Source organism: Cygnus olor, chromosome 2 (genome assembly GCF_009769625.2).
Source record: "Cygnus olor isolate bCygOlo1 chromosome 2, bCygOlo1.pri.v2, whole genome shotgun sequence".
Lineage (NCBI taxonomy): Eukaryota > Metazoa > Chordata > Aves > Anseriformes > Anatidae > Cygnus > Cygnus olor.
Genome location: NC_049170.1, coordinates 71,260,237 through 71,286,904, shown reverse-complemented (window position 1 = coordinate 71,286,904; position 26,668 = coordinate 71,260,237). Strand labels below are relative to the sequence as shown.

Sequence of the window (26,668 nt, the reverse complement as noted above, 5' to 3'; positions counted from 1 at the left end):
TAGCTTCCAGAAACAGAATCCACTTTTACATCAGTTCTCAACTTACTTCTTTCTTAGTTTATGGCATCTCCTTTCAAACATTTAAGAGGACCTAATTTAATTTTCAGGCAATGCGGTCTTCATAATGATCATTACTTTGACTATGAGAATAAGCAAACTGATCAGCCATTTAAAGAGTTCTGTAAGAATAAAATCATCCTTCAGCTTCATTCCATGCTTCCATCCCAACACAACCATTAAGGTAGGATTTTGTTTTCTGAATTGTTTTGTAAACCGGTTCTCATCCTTGCCAAGGCAAGAGAAGCTACATTACAGTGGTAAGATTGCGCCAGTTTGAATAGGACCAAGGCATTCAAGGAAGTAGCTAAAACTCTGATGTGGATGTCAACATCTAGGCTCTGCTGGTGACCAACGGGGTGAGCTGAAAGGGAGAACAATGTGATTGCACAGGACGTTTTTTCTTTTCTTTTATATTTCCAGTCTGGGGCTTTTAAAGATAAAATTTCTGGAAGTTAGGTAATACCTGTACATGTTCACTGTCTGTGTGCATGCTTGCTCTTCAGTCAGCTACTCACATCACCATTTCTATGGAGCTTTTGCCTCATTCATGGCACAGAGCACCTTCTAGGAATAAATCAGGGATGTGTGGCAGACAGATTTGCCAGGGATGTAAACAGAGTAAATGGATTTCCATTACTATTGACTGCATGGCTCCCATAGTCAGGGCTAGGTCTGTCCCTGTGTAATGATGGAAGCTGTTGTATTTCAGATTCCAGTGTCATGTGTTGCAAAACTAGAAAGGCTGGTAGTGAAAGAGGTAGGAGAACACAGGAAGAGAAAAGTAGATCCTATAGATAAAAGATGCATTTTGTCCCTTGAGATTATAATTTAGTCCTACTTCTGTCATGGAGATTTAATTTGATACTAAGCAAGTCATTTAAAGCATAATAGCCAAGGATGTCTTCTCTATATATCTTTGGAGATTCAATTCAAGATGTTGGGCACCCAGATGGAGTTGCACAAGTATTTACACCTGCAACTCATATCAATAAAAATGCACCTTTAAACGTATAAACTACTATATATAGACGAGGTGAAATGGCCTCAAGTTGCACCAGAGGAGGGTTAGGTTGAATATTAGGAGAAGTTTCTTTACTGAAGGGGTTGTGAGGCATTGGAACAGGTTGCCCAGGGAAGTGGTTGAGTCACCATCCCTGGAGGTCTTCAAGAAACGTGCAGATGAAGAACTTAGTAGCATGGTTTAGTGGTGGACTTGTCAGTACTAGGTTAAATGTTGGACTAGATGATCTCAGAGGTCTTTGCCTACCTGAATGATTCTATGATTCTATGGCTCTATGGTATTATCGTAGGTACTTAAATCTAGGCCTTTTTAATGGAGCAGGAGATATCTCTGACAATTTTGACTTTAATTTCTTGTCTCAGTTCTACATGGGTAGAGGATAGATTACAATACAAATTCAATTCATGGGTAGATTGTGAAGAAAAATTAATGTTTGTTAACAAAAATTATTGAAGTCCACAAGAAAACAGTGGAGCATCCGCTAACATTTTTGAAAGCAAGAATCTGGGGAAATAAACTAAGTCCTTTTGTATAAAGAGCTAGATATGATGATAATAAAATGTACAGAAATTACCGTTAATCTATTACTATAAGTAATGACTATCATTGTTTTCTTCAGTTATTTACATATGATTATGTTACTGTCTTAATCTAATCCTAAAGTCAATGTTTTTCAGATCAATGCAAATCATGTTTTAGTAGTTTAGAGAATAAGGAGACTCCATCTTCTAGACTTTCACTTTAAGAATCTTGTTTAACAGCCATTCTTTTAGGTGATTCAATTTTTCACAACGTGTCACAGAACAAAAAACCATCTTTCTGCCTGAAACCACCTCTGTTTAAGCCGCCCCTTAATACAAAATGGGAAACATAATTCCCAGCTCTGTGTTGAAATTATAGATACAGATTTCAATAAATGTGTTTTGTTGTTGTTATTTTACCTAGCATTTGTAATTGTTTATTTTAACTTAAATATCCCAAGACACTTAGAAGACAAGAGGATGAGACAGAGATGAGAAAGAGGTGGGGAAAGGAAGAGGAATAGAAATTTCAAGAGACTATCAGAGTACAAGGATGAACCATATCGTAGGAGTTAAGATGGCAAATAAGAATAGGACCAAAATATAAAGTGAAAATATTAGGGGCAAATGGATATTATATACTACATATCTAATCTTTCAACATTGTTTGGTTAACATGGAGTTTTAAATCATCCAGTTGTCTTAGATGAAAAAGACAAGATCATACAAATGTGAGTAGGATTCATCTTACCTTTCTTTAGGCAGTTGAACGATAGGTATCATACTTTCAATCAGCAAAAATTCAGCCAACATAGTCAATCAAATTTAGAGTGCAATTCACCTGGCCAGACATAGGCAGCTATCTAAGATGAGATGAAGCATGCCCTGAATTCCATTGACTATGCTGGCTAGCTTTTCAGTGACTGTGAAAAAGTAGCATAGGATGAGAGAGATGTGGACATACTGGAAAATGTCCAATGGAGGGCCACCAGGAAGATCAAGGGACTGGGGCACCTCTCCTATAAGGAGAGGCTTGGGACAGTTGGGACTGTTCAGCCTGGAGAACAGGAGGCTCAAGGAGGATCTTATCAGTGTGTATAAATACCTGAAAGGAGGATGCAATGAGATGGAGCCAGGCTCTTTTCAGTGGTGCCCAGTGCCAGGACAAGAGGCACAAACTGGAACACAAGAAATTCCATCTGAACATCAGGAAGCACTTCTGTACTGTGTGGGTGACGGAACAGGTTTTCCAGAGTGGTCGTGGAGTTTCCCTCTTTAGAGATCTTCAAAAGCCATCTCGATGTGGTCCTGGGCAACCTGCTCTAAGGTGGCTCTGTTTGAGCAGGAGGTTGGACCAGATGGCCTCTACAGGTCCCTTCCAACCCTAAACATTCTGTAATACTGTGATTCCATGATATAATTTGATCAGAAGTTAATATCTGTAGCGTAGACCATCGCATTTGACCTTACCAGTCACACCTTTTGAAATCCTTCAGGTAATCACTGACTACATCTCAACTACTAAATGCTTTATTTCCAAGTTCTACTCCCAAGTATATATTAAAAAACAAAAACAAAAACAACAACAAAAAACTTAAAATGACCGATCAAAAGTTACTGATAGTCACCTTAATGTCAAGAGTTATGATCTTGTGGATAAATGTCTGCATATCAAATATGGCTGAGATGCCTTGGTCAGAGCAGATTCTGGAAGTGTAGACCCATTGCCATCTAATACAGACCTCTATGATATTTTCACTAATGCCAACTTTTAGGCAGCTATGGTCTAACACTGTAACTATTTCAAATACAGCCATTCCACCATCAATGAAGATCTTTATAGACATTTCAGTGGCACATGGTGATATTGAAATGGAGTTGACCTTTTTAAATGAATGTGATTCCATGATCTGTACCTTGTCCATAAATTTAAACATTCTTCACTCTGCTAAATAGAAGAATGATTGTCCCGACACTTGCCAAGACTGCCACTACAGGCAGTTGTCTTCTTCAAACTGGAAGCACTGTATGCTCAAACTTGTGCGTTTTTCACAGTCTGATTCTTATCAAGACTGGGTTAACCAAGGCTATTTCACCCACCTCTAAGAACACGCCCTGCTACTCTCAGATTTCAAACAGGCCTGGCTTTTCACTTTTCCTAGACTGCTCAGTAACTGTATTCCATACAACCTCTTTACTAGTAACATCGATATGCCAGGTTAATAAAGCCTTTTACAAAGTCGCTGTAAAGTTTCATTTTAACAACAAAGATTGTTTAATAAAAAAGGCAGATAAAAAAGATACATCCTGCCTCAGTGAGGAAAGTGTGAAACACTTTAAAATATTAGAAGGAAATGCTGATCTAGACAATTTACCACACACAACTTTTAGATAACTTGATTTTTTCTAGAAAGAGCAAGAAGAGATCAAGCTATCATGAAACTTAATGACTTATTGTAACAAAATCCAAATGCAAAACCTTGACACCAATCACAAAACTTGGTACCTCTCAGATGCTTGAACCACAGCAGTATCACATGGTATTTTTGAACAGTATGGCCGATTCACCTGAGAAGTCTTATAAAGCAACAAGGACAAAAGGTTAGAATAGGCGGCAAAGAAGAATTAACGGCACTGCAAGCAATGAATACGTGTAAAAGAAGAACGTCCTTCACTGAAGATGAAATGTGGAGGGTGGTTGAAATACTTAAAATTAGTAATAACTCTGAGCTTTTGTTGTTTCCATGAAGTACTAAAAATAGAGCAGTACTGATGAACTGTATTTCTTTTTAGTCATCCAGAAGAACAAAACGCCTAGGATCTGTTTGACTACAACGTTAAAACAGAAAAGAGGGGACAAAAAAAAAAAAAGAGCTTTCTGCATTCTATGCTTATGCCTCGCAAGCAAAGTAACGTCTTCAGCAACCATTGCTGCCAACCCTTTGCCTAAACATGACTACAGAATACCTTAAAAGGCTGTCCTTCAAAAGATGGCTACAACAACGATGGTATGCTGTGTAGAGCTCAAAAAGGATTCAGACCACAGCCCAGAAACTGTGAGCGAATGCTCATCTCAGGGTCAAGAGGAAGGCAGTCACAGAGGTCCTAGACCTCAACCATGTCCGTTTCTTACACAGGCCCATACTTGGGTCAACGATCCTGTCACTGAACAGCCCCCTTTTACACCACCTAGGTTAAGCCCAGCTCTTGAAGACCTCAAGAAATGGTTTATAGACTAATCTTTATAGACCAACTCTTCATAGGCTAGTTAGGAAATGACAAAAGTATCAAAGGTGGCAGACATTTTGGCTATGGAAATGGTGTCCATCTGGCAGTCCAGTACCAGATTTTCAGTCATCTAGAGGAAGAACGTTGGCCTGGAGGAAGTGATCTATTGGTCACGAAGAATGGATGGGTAAACCACATCTCCAAAAGGAATTTCCCGTTCTTTCTGTATAAATCATCCAAATCCCATAAGTAGATCGACATTTTCTGAATGGATACTTCCTGGACAGTGGTCCAAAACTCGTTTATCAAAGTAGAATATTGAGGGGTGTCTTCGTTTTTGAGAAATGCTTTTGCAAGACTTTGGTAAAAAAAAAAAAAGAAGCAAGAGGTAACTTGATCAAAAATTTGTTGAGTCAGTGTGTGGGTTGACTACACGAATGTGATGAACTCTGCTTTAACTTGTGCTGTTCCGCAGCAGAGTACAGCTTCCTGGTGCGGTGTGGGATGAGAAACTCACCTGGACAAGTGCCTTGGCGTGATCAAGTGTGTCAACGATGGCTCTTGCCCTGACCTTGTTTTGTGTCCCCCCCCAGCCCTTACAAGACCAGGAGGGCCATCTTGCAGAACATGCCCCTGAATGAGTCACACTTCGCGTCCACCTTGGCACAGCCAGCCGTCCAGCTCACCGAGTTAAACCGACCACGGGGCACCTTCTCTGCACAGCTTCCTGTGGAAGCGCCCCAAAGGGCACCCACAGGACACCCGAACATCGGCGGGGCCTTCCCCGCTCTGCAAACTCCGCGGGCACGGCGAGGAGGAGGAGGAGGAGGAGGAGGAGGAGGAGGAGGAAGAGGAGGAGGAGGAAGCACGGCGGCGGGGTGCCGTGTATGCGTGTGTCCCCCACAAGCCCACGCCCGTCCCGCGGGCGGCCCCAAGCCCAGCTGGGCAGACAATGGGAGATCAAAGCGGGGGGGGGAGGAGGAGGAGGAGGAGGAGGAGGAGGAGGAGGATGGTGCCGGGAGAGAGGCGAGGCGGAGCGGCGGCGGTGCGGCGCCCTCTCTGCACTCGATTAGTGTTCCTGGGGAGGGAGCGAGCGGGCCGGGCCGGGGACGGAGGGCTTGGGGGGGGCGGGTGCGCGCGCGCGGGGCGCCGCCGCGTGCGCGCGCGCGCGAGCGAGTGCGCGCCCGCGTGCGCGCGCGCCCGCGGGAGGTGGCGAGGGGGGGGGGTGGGGGGGGAGTAGAGCGCGAGGGCGCGCTCGCGATCGGGGCGCGAGCCGCGTTGCGCAGCTGCGGTGCGCGCAGCCCCGCCGCCAGCAGCAGCGGCAGCTCAGCGGCATTCAGCGAGCGGGGCTGCTGGTTGCGCTGGAGAGAGACGCGCGGGGCGGAGGAGGAGGAGGAGGAGGAGGAGGAGGAGGAGGAGGAGGAGGAGGAGGGGGAGGAGGGGGAGGAGGAGGAGGAGGAGGAGGAGGAGGAGGAGGAAGAAGAGAGGAGCAGCAGGAGGAGGAGGAGGAGGGAGACGGAGGAGACGGGGGAAGAGGAGGCCACACGGCCACCAACTGAAACAAAGTATTCGCGAACCCGCACCCAACTCCACCTTGTGAGGCTCCCCAGCATGGCTTCCGAGGAACTCTACGAGGTAACAGCCCCCCCGCCGCCGGCCCCGGCCCCGCCGGCTACCCCGCCGCACCCCCGCCCCGCCCGCGGCTCGCCTCGCCCCGTGTCACCCCCACTTGCTGGGCCCCGGCCCGGCTTCCCCCGGGGGGAGGACGGAAGGAGGGCAGGCGCCCGAGTGCTGCCGCCCGTGGCCTGCGCGGCCCCCCCGGTCCCCTCTGGTCTCGCCCGGACCCCGCCGGTCCCCCCGCGGTGCCCCCGGTCCCCGGGAGCAGCGCTGACAGCCGCCGCCGCTCGTCCCCGGGGCGAGCGCGCCACAGCGGCGTGCAGAAACGCGTGCAAAGCCGAGTTAGCGCCCGGGTCCGGAACCGGGCTGCGTGTGTGTGTGTGTAAAGGGGGGGGGGGGGGTGCGCTTCTCCCTCCCGGCGCCGTCCCCGCACCGAAGTCGTGTGCCACCATCCTGTCCTCCGCGATGGGAAACGCGAAAATCGCAACTCGCCCCGCTCCGGCGGTCCGGGCACGGCTGTCGGAGGAGCCGGGGGGCTCCAAGTTGAGGCTCCCACACGCCGGCCCTCGCCCGGCGGTCGGGAGGCGGCCGAAGGGCACGCTGGCACCAGAGGAAGGTTTTGGGGTGGTGGCGGGGGGTGCGGTGACAGCCCAACTTCGAATTTCCTGTCCTGTGTGTGGCAATTTCACATCCTTACCCTTAATTGAAAGGCATCATGGTCCTCTTGGATTTAACTTCCTTGTTTTTATTTTTACGAGAAGTCATCCCTGGGAGTGAAAAGTGGAGGCCGTTTCGGAGCCTTTCTTGTCTTTTGGGTAAATGGGTAGTCACCCCAAGACAAAAATGTGTTTATCGCATGGTTAGTAGGCATCCAGGCATCGATTTATAAAAAAAAAAATAATATTTATATCCAGAGTCTGGATTGCTAAGGTCGAAGGAGACGGGCGGCCTTCAGGACGCTTGACAGAAGGAGACACCTTGCTGTGCATGCTGTTGGTGCGCAGGTATCTCCTTGTAGTGGCATTACACCCATGCCGCCGTGGGCAAACAGACCCGTATAAGCCAGTGAAGGGTACCACGTGTGCGCTTACGTTTTAAGCAAGTTGAAGGCTGAGCAGAGGTGCTGAACTGATGGATGAGTAGACTGAAGGCCTGTGTTCCCAAGGCAGATAAATCACGGTTAATTGCTTTGGCAAGTTTCCCCCATCCTCATCGCGTGGCTTAAGCCAGTCTTGAAGGAATGATCCCTGGAAGTAGCTGAGAAACGTAGGGACCGCTCTGCATAGGAAAGAATTGCCCAAAACTTGCTTTGACTTCGGGAAAAGTTCTGTTGGGTTTGAAGAGTTGGGCCTGTAGACCATGCTGTGGCCGGTGCTTGTGTGTTGTGTGTTTCTGGATTTGTTCAATGACCGACAACGGGACACCATTTTCGATAGGCATAAGAATGACAAGAAAAGTTCTGTTTGGATGTTGGGCTGAAGTTAAACAGTGAGCAGTCTTAATTAATCTGCTTGTTCGTCTTACACTGTGTTCCCGATGTTGACTTATATGAAAGGCTCAGTAGGCTGTTGACTATGGTCATCCTCACTAGGCAGGCTACGCATCGTGTTCATTGGGCAAAAGTGCATCTCTCAAAATGCTTGAAGTGATAGACTGTTTTTTTTTTTTTTTACTTTTAAAACCAGTCACTTTCGTTCATTGTGTAAGTGCAAAGTTTATTTGAAGTGCCAAAATTGTTAATGCTTTTGGACTCAGATGTGGTCAAACTGTCACTTGTGTTTGTTTTTTTCTAAGTTGCTGTTCTTTTTTGACAAGTTTTGTCTTTTAATGCAATTTTCAGAGCTGTGCCTGAAAAATCAGAAATCATAAATAATTTAAATGTAGTGAATACTAATTTGGGAGGTATATAACTTCAAGTTGACCTGAAACATTGAATATTGGATAATTTAAATCCTCCGTGAACTACCACATTATTGACCATTTTGTGGATATTTTATTTGTAATTAATGCAATACAGTATTCTTTGAATCTGGTGATTGAAGTCCAGTGCAATTTGCTATATCTCCATTTTTCCTTCTGAATCTTGATCTTGTGTCTTGAATGAAAAAAGTGGAAAATCTATTTGAGATTGTTAGGCTGAGTATGAATGCTAACTGCTCCTGCTGATAGGTGCCATGGTTCTTCCAAAATACAAATGAGAAATCCTCTTATAAGCAATACAAATGAAGGTAAGTTCATTTTTTAACAAAAAATTCTTTGTGGATTTGGTTGTGTATAGGATGATTTTTATTCTGGATATAAACTTGGGAGAGAGGGAGCCCAACTGTAGGCCAATGATGGGGAATTCAAAGATAGAAACCTTGAAATATGCTAACAGGCTGAAAGGGTGACTTTGTTGGGCTGGCTGTATCCTTCATGTCATTTGTTCCTCTGCTTTCTCAGAGTTGTTTTAATGATGACCAGCTCTTTTTTTCTTTTTTCTTTTTTTTTTTTTTTTTCTTTGAAGGGGGGAGTTGATTTGAAGAAAATACGAAGCATTTATAGAAAAGCATTGAAGAGGCTGTCTTTTCTAGATGGAAAATGAAAGACAGTAATCTTGCCAACCTCTATGAGTGAGGCAAACAGCATAGTTTTTCTGTTTGTTAGTTTGAGTCTTCAAATGACAACATGTCAGTGAGGTGGACAAACTTGGAAAAATTGGTCAACAAGGCAGGTAAAGGAAAATATAAGCAAAAGTGCCATCTTTTTTTTTTTTTTTTTCCCCCAAATTTGTTTCAATAGGCGCATTTTACACCGTCTTTCTTCATCCATGTCTGCTGCCTTCTGCATTGGTGTAGCTTTTGAGAAGTTCTGTGTTCCAGCAAATACTAGGGCTACTTTCATTTATGTTGTGACAAGTTTGCTTTACTTTATGGGCTCATTCCCCGCCCACTGCAAGACTGTTGCTTGTTCTCATCATCTCCAGTGGAGTAGTTGGAAGTGTGGTGCCATACTGCCACGTAGATGGTTCGTTTGGAAAGCAGCTGTGGTTGCTGCCTCTGCAGTCACATCACTTGACCTCCTTTGGCAGACCCTTGCTGTCATGTCTGGGATTAAAGTCAGCCTGAATTGAGGCTGCTGTGACAAATTTGTTTGATGAAATGTAGAAGTGATCCCATAAAGGTACTTCCCTGGACAACTGCATAATCTGACAGGTCAAAAGTACCAAAGGCGGTACGAAAGCTGTGCTCAGTTTGGCAGGGTCTCTATCTTCTAAATTTCAGTAACTTCTGTACTAACTGCAGTGGAAATGTACTGAAATTCTCTGCCTGTTGGAGATTTTATCTAATCAAACGACCAAGTGTTTCCATCTTTCCTCTAGGTATAACTGTTACAGTTGATCGTTTAGGTGACCCACTGGATCAATACATTTGAGTAACTGTAGTTAGACCTGGGCTGTGATTGCTACTCAGATTAAAACATTCCTACTGAGGTTTACCAGGAAATAAGCAGAGCGATTTGTCTGAACCTCACAAGTGCAAGTGTGCATTGGTGTCTTTTCTTCACTGTGTATTTCACCTTGGCATTGCTCATAAACCTAGTATTTTAAGGTGACTTAACCAATTTCCATTAAAATATTAAAGGTTGACATATTTAAAGACCTGTAGTCCAAAATTATATGTTTATTTATGTTTTATAGATTGGAAAATGTCTTTTTTTTAATTCTTCAGGTGTCTTGCAAAATATATACGCTTTTTTTTTTTTTTCCTAAAGTCTATTGTTTTCAAGGTGATATTTCACTTCAGATGATGATTTGGTATTTTTGTTTTTATTTTTAGAACTAAAGCCTTTGACATTAAATTTTACAGATATAGTGAAACTACAAACTGAAACCAATTTCAGGAGCACCTGACTGAAGTTCTGTGGTCTTGTATTAGTCTATATGTCAAGTTTGATCACCTAATGTATAAGCCCCAAAGACATGTATTCTATGGAAATTTAAACTTTGTGTATCCAACAGTGGTCACAAGTTTAAACAATAAAAATAAAAATGCTTCTGATGCCATGGGCTGTTCTTCAACCACTGTGCTAATTTCTGAAATAGTAGAATATAGAAAACTGAAGGAGAAATGCTGTCACTTAGTTGAAAACTGGATCCTGCATTGGAATCATCAACTTAAAAGTAAAGTTTGTATCACAGTCCTAGTTATACTGTAGCAATCACATCTTGATCATGTTTTGTGAGCTTTTACCAGGAAGTTTAAACATTTCTTTCACTCAAGTTAGCTGAAAAGTGAAATCCACTATCTACTGTATGCAACTTGGAATGTATTGTAATTTTTGGTAGCTATTTGATGAAAAACTGATAGCAACATAAAACCGATATTGCCCATTTGGGCAGTAGCAATCGTTTCCCCATTGAAACGGGTTGTTTTTATTCAACCTGTCTCATAGAAAGTCCAAAGTATCTTGGGATATCTCTTTTGTTTCTTGTTGCTTCTGTGACAGTTCCTAAGATGTTGGCCAAATATCAATGACATTTCTTCATGAAAGGAGGTCTTACAGTCATTGTGCTGTAATGGCTGGATCTTTCTGATTTTAGTTTGACAACAAATTGAACTAATATTACTGCTTGTTTCAGAAGAGGTGAAAGACTAAGAGAGATTTGCTTGACTAGGCCAAGTGCAAGGTCCTGCACCTGGGTCAGGGCGATCCCAAACATGAGTACAGACTGGGGGATGAACGGATTGAGAGCAGCCCTGAGGACTTGTGGATATTGGTGTACAAAAAATTGGACATGAGGTGGCAACATGCACTTGCAGCCTAGAAGGCCAACCATATTCTGGGCTGCACCAAAAGCTGCGAGGGAGGTGATAGTGGCCCTCTGCTCTGCTCTTATGAGACCCCACCTGGAGCCCTGCACTCAGCTCTGGGGCTCCCAGCACAAGGACCTTGTTGGAACAGGTCCAGAGGAGGGCCATGAGGATGATCAAGGTGCTGGAGCACCTCTCCTATGAAGACAGGCTGAGGGACTTGGGGTTGTTCAGCCTGGAGAAGAGAAGGCTCTGGAGAGACCTTACAGCGGCCTTCCTGTACCTACATGGGGCCTACAGGAAAGCTGGGGAGGGACTCTGTGTCAGGGAGTGCAGTGATAGGAGAAGGGGAAATGGCTTTAAACTAAAAGAGGGGAGATTTATACTAGACATTAGGAAGAAATTCTTCACTGTGAAGGTGGTGAGGCACTGGCACAGGCTGCCCAGAGAAGCTGTGGATGCCCCATCCCTGGAGGTGTTCAAGGCCAGGTTGGATGGGGCTTTGGGCAGCCTGGTCTGTTGGGAAGTGTCCCTGCCCATGGCAGAGGGGGTTGGAGCTGGATGGGCTTTAAGGTCCCTTCCAACCCAAACTTCTCTATGGTTCTTCAACAAGAGTGGAAGCTGTACATCTAACTTAAAATAGATTTTAGGATTAGCTGTTGGTCCTCCTTTGGTGACTTTCACTTTTTTAAAATGGAGAGCTAATGGAAGAGCACCTTAGGAATGGAACCACCACATTTAGTGCAAGAAACATGATGCTTTTCCACATCCCTTGCCACGTTGTCTTTCACCAGTTTGAGATATTTCTTATCTTCTGTCCCAGAGCTCTAGACTGAACCCAGGAGGCCTTGGTGCCCCCTCTTCTGCTGCTGCCTAGAAACTGCCTCAGCCCCCGGTCTTTCAGTGTGTCCTGCTCTCTGCTGTGATACTGGCCTAGCAAGACTCTGGTAACTGCTCCTGAAGTCCAAATAGGCAAAAGAGTTAAATTCTGCTTGTGTCCTCTGTAGGATTGCAAATGATTCACAGAAAAGGAGACGGTTAACAGTTTTTTAATTTACAAAACTGCTTTGTATGGGCATGTATATGTAACATGCATGTATATTATGAAAACATATATATATATATATTTTTTTGCTTTGACTTACCCATGTCTGTCAGGGAGGGAGAGGGAGAGGAAGAGAGCAGGGGGAGAGATGCTTCCTCCACAAAGGGTACGAGGCTCTGATAATTCTTACCTTCACAGTCTCTCTCTTGCAACAGACTGCAATTTTATTTCTTGAGGTTTTGGGTCAATCAAAGATGTTGGCTAATGCATTGCTACTCACACTTAGAGTTACAGAGTAATTACTTCCACCTTACAAGTCTGTACTATCAGAGAAGCTTGCTTCCACTATTCCTACTTTCAGTACCTCTTGAATGAGGATAAATTGTTGGACACACTGAACTTAACAATATACGCCACAGCCTCTTGTTCTTCAGGAAGCTTGACACAGCTGGAACAGCATCAGTGATGCAGTATCCCTCTTTGACTTCTCAGTAGGTGCAGCTTCATTTATTCCTGACCACTGCGGCGTGCCTGACCTGTGCCAAAGCCATGGAAAAAACAAGTTACTAACTGTTATGGTTTCATCTCTCTCTCGTAAATACTCTGTACTTGCAAAGATTGTACTTCGTACAAAGCATTGACAACTAGAATGACTTCTTAAATATGTCATAACTGGATGTGCAGATGTGTTAGATAAAACTGATATGCAGGCCAGTAATGCCACTCATAATGTACTATAATGAACTCCAAATCCGGTGTCACTGGGTAATGTATTATTTTTGGATATCTGCTGAAAGTGTGAGCTCTACAGACTGTATTTGTAAGGTGAAAAGGAATGCATAAGTCCTGTTAACTTCTTCTGTGCCTTTGAGGTTTTGGATGGATGTTGTGCTGAGGCATGTGGTGACCTTAACTTGTCAGTAAATACAGAATTGTTGTGTTTTTGTTCATCTTTGAGTTAGACATTTGTAATTTTCATATTAAGTGTGCAGTGTGCTTTCTCTGACAATATATTGTTAGTCTAGAAAATATCTTAAGAATGAGAGCTCTGTATTTTTCATTATCAAATATATTATCCAAAGTCATAACATCTCCCCAAGCAGAGATTTTATTTTTCCAATTTTTGATGGGCTTTCAATATTTACAAACAGTAATTTTGTGCTCTTTGAAATAATTTCTTTGAACTTCCCTCCATACTACTTAGAGGAAAAGAAAATTAGCATGTTACCGGTTCAGTACACTACAAAGGCAAGAATATTTACTATTTTAATAAACATCCTCAGAAGATTTCCGTGTGTCCCTTAACAGTGACCTGCTGTAGATCTTTTGCAAGGAATCTACAAACATGTATGAATACATAGATGGATATTAGAAAAAAATTTAACCATAAATTTTCATTTTTGTAATGATTTTAAAGCCACTTTGCTAGCATTAAAAAGTGAAGTAAAGTAACTATTAGAAAAATAGTGAAAGATATTTAGTAATTTTACTGAATAGTGAAACAAAGTAATTACTATAACTGGGTTTTGGGTTTTGTGATGGATTTTGTGATTCTTCAGTCAGGTTGCACAGTTTATAATCGCACTGCATAAAATAAATTAGTATAACTCTGATCAAATCTTGCTTCTAGGCCATGTTTTTTTTTTTTTTTTTTTTTTTTTTTTTTTTTTTTGTGGAGAAAGATAAAGTAAATGTTTTAAGTGACCTAACCACATTTATAGTTGTGCTTCTCCAACTCTTCTGCCCCCACAGTTTCTGAAAGTTTCACAGCTTTTCTGTAAATTAAGACTTATGTTCAGTCTTTGCTGATTGTCATAATAGCATCTGAAAAATCAAAGCCTGTTTCTTAGAGTATGCTGGTCGGATACAGAAGGAAGGAAAAATCTTTCTTCCTTTCTGACTGGGATTTTCATTTTGCAAGTGCTATTGCGTACCTCTGTAAGAATCTCTACTTGCTGTAAAGCACTTGTTTACAGAAAGTTGTTTGTTTCAAGGAATAATAAAAAAAATTGGTTTTAGTCTAAAGCCATTGGATATACATTTTACAGATATGCAAGTGGGAAAACCATTGAGGTACATTTTTAAGACAGTTGAAATATATACAACTTCAAAATACTTCTCTGACACTGTGTTGTGTAGGATGTTGTTTTTAGTAGATACTCAAAAGTCGATATTTTTTGAAGTTCTTTTCATAAAACAGTTATTTGATGAAACATCATCTGCATATTGACAACACTTGAATGTAGAAATACTAAGGGTTCAAAACAATTCAAAGTAACTTCAGGAAAATTAGCTGGATTGTAGTTTGGCTAGTTGCTATGTAAGAGTAGTTATGCTTGATTTTAGCACCTTATTTTCCCCAGTTATATGTATAAAATATAGCTTGTGCCAGCACAGTGTGACTCTTCAGTCATATTTTACTGGCCAGGTCATGTACAAGGTTAAAACTAACAGACCTGGAATTGTGTCTTGAAGAAATAATGAGATTGTAAAACTATACGCATTGTCACAAAAGATCTGTCCAGTTCAGCATCCCAGTTCCTATCACTGGTCAGTAATATCCCTCTATCAGTAATGGTAGAGGGGAAAAATGGGAAATGTGGCACAGCAGTAATCACTGGGAGCTTTTGTGGTTCGTTTTGCTGGGGCCAAGAGAGATTTCAGCTGTGGCTTTAAAACTTGGGCAATGTAACCCAAGCCTTCCAGGTGTTGATGCCTGCTGGAGGGCGGCTGACACAGGCTCCAGCAAGGACAGGCACACCTGTAGGAAGAGCGATGCCTCACACATCTGTAATTTCTGTTGGTATTGGTAGGGCATGATGTGAGCGGGAATACAGCATGATTGCCAGATCTCTCGCTCTGTGTGTTGAGCTAAACTTTTGCTGCTTCCTTTCAAGACGTTTCTAAACACACTCTAGTATGTCATTCAAACGGTAGAGTTTAAGGCATTTGTACAAGTCTTTTCTCGGTCAAAACCACTAAAAGATCGCTGTTACTAAACATGGTTTTAACTTGAACCTAAGTTTTCAAGAAGAGGTTGTTATCATATATGATAAAACAAAACAGAAGCATCAGCTCCAGATAAAATCTAAAATTATCAACATTGTACGCTCTAGATAGCCGCAAAGTTTTTGGTGGAGACTTGATATACCAAAGGTCTATGTCTCAAAACAAGGACTAGCAAACTGCTTTGTGTGGGTAGACTCCTAGTTTAGAAAAGTTAGAGAGAGGAATATGGCCATAGAATAAAACAAATTGCAATAACAAACTCCAGGAATTAATCTCACTATTTGAAATTAATACCATTTTGTTAGTGTGACTATAGACTATAGTAGATTGTGCTGGAGTGTAATCTTTCTAAAATTGGGAAGATGTGTGGATAACTTTTCCTTAAAGAGGAAAAATCAGTTTGTTTAGCTATGTAGACATTTTGCCATACAGTAACACTATGTTGTAGCTCTGAGATGGCTCTTCATGGTTTCAGGGCTGAGATATGCTTGTTTGGGTCACAGATAAGGACCTGAAGTGATCTTTGATTATTAACAGGGCTTTCTAAGAACAAAGAAACACAAAGAAAGAAGTGATGGTGTTTTCATCAGACAGAGAATCTTGAGCTTTTGTTCTCAGTGTACTTTTCTGCGGAATTACCTCATAAACATAGTTACTCTAAAAGAATGTGTTTAAAGCCAATGCTACAGTCAGTTGAGTGAGCATTTCTAGCTAAATGATTTCTAATGCTTTCTGAAGGTGACACTGCAGATTGTCTTCCTCTGGAAGACTGGGCTTCCATAGAAACAACTACCTACTGTCTTCTGCAGCTGAAGAAATAACTAGATGTGCAAACATTCCCAAGGGCAATGGAAGTTTTAAATTAGTGCAGTTTTAGAGGAGTCAATCAATTTTCACTTATGATACAGTAAGGTCAGAAGATTCAAAGTTAAAATTTAAACTCAGCATACACCAGGTTGTTTATAGTGTGTGTAAGTATCTAGAGAAGGTTAAAGCCCAACTTACAAAGTTCTTTTCAAATTTCTTCTTTTCTCTGTCTGGTTCATGTGCTTAGTGTTATGCACTTCTTGTTTTGGTTTGATTATACAAAAGGCTATGTGTTGAGCAGGAGACGAAAGGACATTTGATATCTATTTTGCTTTAGTTCAAATGAAACGTACATGAGACAATGTAATAGACAAGTCTAGTGCTAGTTTAATATCATATGATTTTTGAGAGGCATAGCTTCCAGAGAATCAAAGCTGGGAAAGCTGTATTTTTACCCAGGTCATTGCTGATCATCAAGGGCAAGGGACGGTGATCAATAACAACAAAGGATTTTTTCCCAGGTGCCAAGGGCAAATAAAGTAGCTTTCTGTTTCGAAAGGTCCATAAACGTTTCAGATTCTATTTCACTCATGTTAGAGGCATCTCTCTCAGATCAGGGTAGCTGCTTAATTGATTTGTTTTTCCTCTCTACCACATTATACTCATCAAATCTCCAGAGATTTGTGCTTATTTATTTAAATTGCCCAAGAATAAAATATTACCTTCTGAATTAAATAGAAATAATTTTCTTTAGGGATGCTTCTTTGCGATGTAACGTAAGACTGTCAAAACACGGAAGACAGTATACACCCATCTTAATTGTATGCAAACAGTGTCATGCTTCTCTACTTTCTTATCAGTGAAGGTTGAATAGTAGGGGTGTTTGTCTTTTATTGGTTTTATTATTAATATTATTAGAAATGCTTATTGAGGTACATCATTATTAAAACACCTAATTTTTACAACCAATTACTTACAGGTGGAATGCTGAATAAGCATGTTGAATGAGATGGTGTTTTGGAGATTGTCTTTGGTGCCATTGGTGACAAAACATGGATTTAATGAGAAGATAGGATGAGTCTGTCCCATGAATGCTAGGGCTTGATCCACATCTAGTGATAGATGAAACATATTACTGTTACTCACCTATTCTTAAGTTATTTTGCTATGATCAACCAGATAAAACTGTTTGTTATGTTCTAGTTTTCTTACTTTTAGATACTTGTGAAAAGCAATGAATGATGCACAGTTGTCAGTTAAGTTACAGTTAAAATAGTGTGAGATAAAATTTCTTTTCAGTGTAAATGAAGATAATTGTTAATCATTCTTTACTGTTATTGTTCTGTAAAATGTGGAGTTCCAGTCTTTATTGCTGAGTGTTATTTGAACACTTTCAATATTAATTGAATTATTCAACATTAAAGTTGTTACTCAAGTAATTACAACATAGTTTATTCTAAAGAAAGAATATAATCCTCTGCAGTTGGACATATATATTTCTAATCAAAGCTAATAGATTAACAAAAATGAGTCATTGCATGCATACAAAATAATTTATTATGTCATTATTATTGTCAAGTAAAAAAAATGTCCTTTGGCTTCTTTGCTTGTTCTTGATGGACATTTTTATAAATATTGGGAATTAATAACATTCATTATTCTAACTTTATATATATATATATGTCTGTGTGTTTTTATTCTTTCCATTAGCAAAATAATATTTTATTTGGCCCTTTTTTATTTTTCTTCTGTACTATTGTTTATGTTTAAGAAACTTGAATTGAGATGTGATGAGCAGTGATTAATTTTGGGAAAGGGATTTTAGATGTTTATATGCTAAATAAAAAATTATACTGAGACATAGTAAGTTACGAGAAGGAGAAGAAGAAAGTCATGACTGGCCTACAGAACCATGTGATAATTCTATGTTCTGCTTTTAACAAAGAAAATGTCCCATTTTCATTGCTTTGTCCGTTTTGTCAAATCTTAGAACTCCACCTTCCCAGCCTCTTCCCTGTACCTGTCTCTCTCGTTTTCAGTCAAACCACCAGAAAAAGCTTTTACCATGTGACTTATTCAGAAAAGGACGATTTCAGAGTAGAATCAGTTCCCTATTGATTGTAAAGTAAAGATGATTTTTGTTTTTCGGAGCAAGAAGCTGGAACTTTGCTATGGAGTGGAAGAAAGGCATATCATATCCTACTAGAACTTCCTTATCATTTGTAGAAGTTGGCAAATGGGTAGGCAGGGGCTGTGGGGAGAAAATGTGGGATCTCATCATTAGGACACCTGACTGCTGTCTTGAAAAATGCTGTTCTTCCTTCCCTTCTGTCGCAGTTAGTCTAGCACTGAGCAAATCACTCAACCTGAGTATTTCAGAGATGGTTGCTAATCATTTGCTCATCTCTCTGACAAAGTTTGAATCCCTGAGCCAAAATATAAGCAGAATAGAGCCGTGTCTCCCCCCCCACCCCCCAAAGTAACTATTGTCACAACATCTTAGAATAAAGTAGAGCAATCTAATTGGGCCTTATAGAAGGAAGCTATGTTACAAGTACTATCCACAGATAAAACTGTCTCTCTTTTATGTCTTTTCTTTCCTTTTCTTTTTTTCTTTTTTTTTGGGGGGGGGGCGGGGGTAGGGGGTGCTAACCGCTGAGTGAGGTATTTAGCTAGCATGCAATGTCATCTTTGATATCCTCTGTAATCAGTGATAAGAGTCATCCAGAAGGCCATTCAGACCATTCAAATGAATTCCTCTAGAAGGTCACCAGAACAGAAACTTTATCCCCTTTCTCTACAGAGAGGTTTAGAAAGGTTAGTCTGGTTAATTTAGTCAGTTCTGTTAAATATGCTTAAATTGTGACCCCCTAAGCAGTGATCTTTTTTCCCTCCCTACGGTCTTCTGAACCCAATGCAGGATAATACCCAACTTTTCTTTCATTGCAGGCCTTCCCATGGGACTGTAAACTGTGTTAGTAGGTGAATGTTGTTAAGGGATTGTGCTGTTGAAGCATATAAAGGGTTTAGGCACAGCACTGAGCTACCATGGCGTAAATTAAGTTCTTTTTTTATCTGAGTAACAGTTATCTGCGTGATGGATCAAGTTACATTTTTAAACCATAATTGTTGTATTTTACTTTGTTTTAGCTTAAATCTCAAAAGGGTTTGGGGTGGTAGTGTGTTATAATTGACTTCAGCAACTCCTTCCTCAGACCATTCAGCTGTTTCTTCCATTGAGCCACAACAGCAGCTTGGCCACATACTAGGAGGATTAAAAAGCTGACCTTGCATAACAAATGACAAACAAGAGCCCTAGCTCCAAAAATATTTGTTTGGTTGAATCCATTCCTCCGTGCGGTTCAGTGCGTAGCTGTACACGTATTTGCCAGTATGACAAAGCAGGTGTCGAAGGTTGAGCTCTACAGCCAGCAAGTAATGTACACAGAAATGCCCTGAGACTAGAGGAAGAAATTTGCCCGTTCTGATAGCACTTGTGTTGGTTTTCCTCTCTTTCCCTTAATGTTTCCTTGTTTGGCATAACGATTAAAAGTCAGTTTTAAAGTATACTAAATATTAAGGAAGGAGACTAATTATTCCTTGTCCGGTTCTGGCGTGCAGTCTGAGTGCTCAGTTCTCTATGGCTTAAGCAAATTTCAGTGCTGCAGGCTTTGCTTTGCACTACTGCCTCTTTCTCTGGCAAGCCACCCATTCTTGCCCCCTTCCTTTGCACCGACACTGATTTGTGTTACTGGATCAGGAGAACACCACTGACGGAAGCCTACCTAACTGAAAGCTGTCCGCTTCTTTCAGAGTTTTCTCTCTGCTCTCTGACTGACTCGGGTTGAAGTCAAAGAAGTGCCATTTCAAGTAAAGGAGCAGGAATACATGGCATGGTTGAAGGGAGATGTGTGGGGAGGGAGGGTTGCAGCAACGACTTGGATCAGTTGAAAAAAGAATCCGTCAAATGGCACGTGTAATATTCAGCTGGGTCAAGTCACTGGACTGACTTGCAGTGCGGCTGTGCAGCTTCTTGCCCTTGAGTTGTGTTGGCTCTAGAGGAGGGTCAGTGTCCCTGGACGGCACCTTAAGGTCAGGGAGCTGTGTGCAGGGATGGGGCGAACAGCGTGAGAAAGATGCTGCGCGGACTGACAAGGCGATCGTCTTCGGAGTAAAGGAGAAAGCTGTTCTGCGCTGTATAGTTTTAGTGGCCAGTTAAGCTCCCACTTTGATTGGCAAATGGAAAATTCGTACTTGCAACAATTTGCAATGCCAGTTAATTCTCACTCCTGCTTGACTATTACTTATTATTAACATTTTCCAGAATTTTACACTAGCATAGCAGTTGCAACATTTGATGAAAGTCTTCATTATTTTTAGAGTGCAATAAGTAATAAAAGTTCTGCAGCCATGTAAGGTTTTTTTTTTACCTCTCCACCCTGACTGTGCTATAATTTTGCTGAGGTGCTGTTACGCAAACCAAATCTGAAGCCATAGGTGGCATACAAGCATAATTAAGAGTATCATTTTCTTTTAAGTATTTTAGTTGTACGCTGACTGGGCAGTGGGCAGGCACTGGGATGGGACAGGCTGTCTGTTAGTAGCTGAGCTCACTTTAGGCTTTATTTCATTTAAATTGCTGACATTAACAAAGATTGTTTTTTAGCCTCTCCAACGGAATTAAAGTTCCAAGTATAAGTACTGTCAATATCTTCTGAGTAGAAAAACTTTTGCTTTAATGACTTTTGGTTTCGGTTTCACACGCAGGAACAAATTATTTTCACTTTGGATGTGTTTATGTGAGGGTGGGAAAACTGATAAGGAAAGTAAGCCGTGTTGCTCTTTAATTCCTTCCAATATATAAATAAAAACTGGTAGGAAAGAATAATACCAACTAATACTAAGGACTACAAGGCTAGTGCTGTATTATTGAAGCATTTGGTAACTGAGTGAGAGTTTATAGAGCAGCCAAGTAGTTTAAGTGCCCCAGATCCAGTCTTCTCAGTTCTGTGTGTGTGTATAGACCCTGTAGTTTGGTTATATTAAGTAAAAATATTCTGACAATTACTTTAGTGTAGCTAATAATTAATTAAGAAATGTACTATTTCTTAATTTTAAATATGATGATAAAAAGACTAGATTATGCATTCAGCATTTTAAAGACAATTTCATTAAAAGGAATTTATGTACTTATTACAAATCTAGTCTGCATTTGTATGCAATTTGAAAACATCATAAAATAAATTGATTAAAATATTTGTTATTTCAGAGGTGTAGCACACAAAAAATAAGATTGTGTGAATGTATATTCAGATGACTCACTGTTTTAACAGGTGCATGTAGCAATAAGTTTAAAACCTATACTTTGGTTTTAAACCAGAACAAGTTAATGTCATTGCCAACCACTGGCACTGATCCTTCATTTAATAAAATAAATAAATAAATATGTAAAAAAATTGAAAGTACAGAACAAGATTACACTCAGTTTAAAAAAAAAAATGCCGTTGATCACCATCTGGAAACTTAATCCAATATATTCAAATTTATTTACTTGCCATCAAAGTACAGAAGAAACACCCAAACGTTTTAGACTAGTTGTGTGAAAATTACCAACTCCAACAGACCTTCACTGTGCCAGCTTTTATTGAGTGCCACACTTATATTAAGAGTAGGATCAAATTATAAAGTTAGGCTATTCTTATTGCCCCTTCCATTTTTTCCTCTGTGGTTCAATTCTGACATTGTATCTAACAGCCAATGGGTCCTGGGAGCTGTTTTTTGTTTGTTTGTTTGTTTGTTTGTTTGTTATATATACCCAGAAAGCAAGGATTAAGCCATTGCATACTATCTCTAATTATTTGCAAGATAAAAACAACTAAACAAATTGGTTTCTTAAGAAAGTTGCTTCAGCAAGTTCTTTAAGTTCTGAACTTTCTTTTTATAGAGATAACGGCAAGTGTTCCTGGGATTCATAACAGCCAGTGTTTTTCTTATCTGTTGTTTTGGGCAAGGTTTGGAAGTCGTCACTGATCATTTGGTGTTTTTGTTTGTTTTTTTCAGTCTTTCCAAATTACAATTTGAATCAAAGGTATCCTAACTAAAAAGGACCAAGGACCATGGGCACAAGAAAAAATCGTGATTATTTTCTTAATGAATAATAACCCACTTCTGTACTTTGTGAATATTTGTGAAATATGTTAGGGTAATTTGTGCTATTGCTAAAGTAACATCAGCACATATATATATATATATATGTATATGTAATCATTGAATCACAGAATGGTTTGGGTTGTAAGGGACCTTAAAGGCCATCCAGTTCCACCCCCTCTGCCATGGGCAGAGACCTCCCACCAGACCAGGTTGCCCAAAGCCCCATCCAGCCTGGCCTCGAACACCTCCAGGGATGGGGCATCCACAGCTTCTCTGGGCAGCCTGTGCCAGTGCCTCAGCACCCTCTGAGTACAGAATTTCTTCTTTATATCTAATCTAAATGTACCCTCTTTAAGTTTAAAGCCATTCCCTCTTCTCCTATCACTGCACTCCCTGACACAGAGTCCCTCCCCAGCTTTCCTGTAGGCCCCATGTAGGTACAGGAGGGCCGCTGTAAGGCCTCCCCACAGCCTTCTCTTCTCCAGGCTGAACAACCCCAAGTCCCTCAGCCTGTCTTCATAGGAGAGGTGCTCCAGCCCCTTGATCATCCTCGTGGCCCTCCTCTGGATTCGCTGTAATAGGTGCATGTCCTTCCTGTGACAGAGCAGAAAAGCAGTAGTGGAGGTATCGTTTACTTAGAAATAACTGATGATGCAGAAATGAAAGAAATATTCTTTATTGAATCAGTACTCTGTCAAGATGAGTAACCTGTTTTAAGATTTTGATTTGGAGCGCTTATGTGAAAGAGGAATATTTCTTTAAATGTCTAAATACACAGAAAATATGCATTGTTATTTCAGAGTCATTATGTTAGGTGATCATATAAAAACCTTCCTGGAATTTCTAATGTCTGTAGGTCATTCATCATACTTTCCTGAGAATAAGAAATTGTTTTCTGTTCAATTTTACTTTTCTGACAAAAATTAAATAAGATACAAGATCACTTAGCTTTCACCAAGACAATCAGCACTGACAGTTTTCATTGCATATTTAAATATGTTCTATCCCATACAGGCCTTGCCAATAATATGTGCTTACTTTTTCCAAAAGGATGATTTCCGAAAAATAATTCAGCAGAGATTTTACTGAAAATATAACAAAATCAGTTTTATCTGAAAGTTACATTATTAAAAAATAATAAAAAGTTACCCAGCAGGTTTATAGTTCTAACAATGAAAATTCTTTACAGATAGGTACGAAATTGTCATGGCATAGTAAGGCTGAGGTGAAGATTCAAATATTCAGGTGAATGAAGACAGAGAAAATGCAGGGAACAACAGTGATTGTTAGCTGTCACAAAGAAAATAACATTTGTAAGAGATTATATGGACAATAGTAACAAACCTTCTGTAAATGGGGTTAAAGACAATATGAAAATTTTCTTTTTAATTGAGAGAACAAAAAGTGTTAGTAATGACATTGGCCTACTAGATAAGAATAATAATAGCAAAGAAGACAGAAATAATTCAAAAATATTCAGTGATTCTTTACAAATGCTGCTTTAAGTCTAATCACTGTTGTTCTTTGGCCAACATGTGGATGTTGTGTTCATAGTTTACAATGATTTACAAAAAAAAAGTCTTTATTCTGGTAGGAATATATTTTGTTGTTGTTGTTACTCCTAGCAGTCAAGATTTTCACATGCACAAAATTAACCACCTGAAGACATCTAATGTATTGGGTTTTGTATTTTATTTTTCTTTAATTTTAATTGTTGTAGAGGTGTAAATGAGATTGGAAAGGACAGGATGCAACATAAATACTGGACTGGATTAGCTGATAATGATCACAGGAAGAACTGCGGAAAGCCTGAGATGAGAGCTGGTTGCAGAAAATTGAAGAAAGACAGCAGAGTCAGTGCTCACCCAACTGAATAGAACTCGTCTGCATTTATTTCTTCATGTTGAAGCTGAAAGTTTGGTTGACAAAGACATTCATGTAGATATAATAATACTGTGAGGTATTCAGATTTTCAAAACCTATCTCTTTGCTAAGTCAACATGGCCCATATTAAATATATTTCGAACTGGTTAACTGACAGATCATAAAGCAGTAATAGATGAAGGACACTCATGTTAGATTTTATAGAGATTTTTCACAGCCCATTGCTTTGAGGACTTGGATAATGATCTGGAGGAAAATAGAATATAATCTCTGGTAAAATACATACGTGCAAAAATTGATGGATTGATAACTGTGAAGGATGGTCTTTAGTTAGTTAATGGAGATCATTTCAACATATGTTAATATAGCCAAATTTATCTGTCTAGACGGTAAGATCATGCATGTAGTTGGAGAGTAATATTTTGGAAAATACTAATTCTTCACAGATAACAATACAGTAGCTAAAATGCACTGTACAGTCCCTTGGTATCGATACAGGGATTTCAAGATGAATGAGGTGTGCTTTTATGTTGCTGTATAGTTCCAGTGAGGTAATGTTAGAAAGCTATATCCTCTTTGAGGCTGAGATGCAAAAACACCCTTGATAAACTTAAAAAGATTCAGAAAAATACATTAAGGACAATTAAAAACCTCAAAAGAAGTAAGTGAACAAATCCTGAAGTACTTAGTAAAAGCCTAGAGCTGAGCCTATTAAGTTCGCAAATGCAAGTTTAGGAGGTGACTAATGGCCTGTCCTGTAAGTACCTATATGGGGCAAAGATTTCAGGAGGAGCCATTCTTTCAGTGTAGTAGACAATGGTAATTAGAAAATACAGTAGCTGAAATCTGGATTCAGGTGTATTTCTTCTACAAATATAATAAACTTTAAACTGAAGGCAGTTATATATCAGAAGAGTTTATTTAAGGATGTTCTGGAAATGCCAGTGACAAAAAGCTGTGGATCTTTCCAAAAAGATGTCTCTAGTTCAAGCAGAATATGATGGTCTGCTGCAGGAATACACAGAGTGAAATTCTGTGTTGTACAGGAAGGCAAACTAAATGATCATAGCTCAGTAAAATCTGTGAGTTTGGATAATACACAGGTCACCTACAAAATCTGGCAAAGTTGTTTTCAGCATCAAATATGCCCTGTACTCAGTTGTAATGTCTGTCCATGTATTTTTGAAGGGATGGCTGAAAAAAGAAGGAAAAGCAGGGCTGAGGGAGGTGAGGAGAGGGTACTATAAACATCAATTTAAATTATATTTTATATATACTGGTGAATTAAGTGTGAGATTTATTAAATCAAAATACGTAATAATCCCAGAAATATATACTTCTTCTACCTACCATTTTGAAGGATTTCTACATGATAATGGTGTGAATTAGCAACCGTCTGGGAACAATACCCTGCTATTTGTTAAAGGAGAGGACAATAAAGTTCTTCTAGACAGGAAAGAATCTACATTGTTAACAGATGAACTGAAAGTTCAGCTCATTGAAAAGGCAAATATTTTGACCAGGAGAATAATTCTTCCTGTGGAGCAGTATGAGTTGCAGTGCTTAAGCTGTACAGCTATTTTTAACCGTGTCACAGCTATTGAGCTTAGTCTTCAATTTACTTCATAAACAATGTAAAAAAAGACTAAATAGATCTTTCTCCTTGATGAACGTAGAGGTGAATATGTCAGAAACCTTTTAGGTTGCAGTTTTTGTTTCTCTTGTGTAATTTTTTAACAGTTCACATATGGATTTTTGTCTCTTGTTCACACTATCTGCCATGTTCTGTTTTGTTAAACTCCAGAAATATTGCATCAGAGTAACCGAGGGCAAAATCTGGACTTGTATGTGGAATGAAGGCTGTTACGATCAAGGAATAAAACATGAAGTGTCTATATAATCCTATTTTCCTTGGGTGGCACAACTATGGTTTTCCATAATTTTGTTCTTGAACACTTCTGTGGCTTAAAATGCAGTTTTAAAGTAAAATTGGGTTCAATGTGTAGCTTTTCAGCTTGTCTAAATTCTTTCAGATATTTCACTTGAGCATCTAACATCTTTAACAGAAAATCTTTAATCTGATTTACTGAATTCTGGATTTAATATTTTTAAGTATCTCTAACTTGGAATGATGAGTTTTGTTTTGTTTTGTTTTTCTCTGTTTTGGATAGTAGTTTTGCTTACTTTAGTGCTTTCTAAGACTAAAGTTATGCCTGAATTATATTTTGAACATTAAGATTCTTCCATTCACGAGATTTGTTGATAATATAGTTAAAATCTTACTGAAAAATATTTTAAGGGATGAAATGCTGTTTTCAGGATCTGCATTTATCATAGTTTTAATGTAGCTCAGTTTTCAAGGATGGTATGATGGAAAATCTGTTTTAACCTTAAAACTGTGCATTATTTAGTAAACAGGCATATGTGTATGTCTATGTAGTTCTTTGTTGCAGTCTCTGAATGTTGCTTTGTGATTTGCCTCCTGAGAGTGTATATTGTTTATATAAGTTCTATATGATCTATTTGGACCCTG

The 26,668-nt window shown here is 40.0% G+C and overlaps 1 protein-coding gene across 1 annotated transcript in view; it reads left to right on the top strand.

Moving 5' to 3' along the window:
• Window positions 1–6,298: 6,298 nt before the first annotated feature.
• The window catches only part of CDYL (chromodomain Y like), a 105,881-nt gene continuing 85,511 nt past the window's right edge, over window positions 6,299–26,668 (top strand). Inside the window, exon 1 of the mRNA XM_040549907.1 lies at window positions 6,299–6,465. Coding sequence (XP_040405841.1) covers window positions 6,442–6,465 — 24 coding nt within the window. The 5' untranslated portion in view covers window positions 6,299–6,441. The remainder of the gene's footprint in view (window positions 6,466–26,668) is intronic.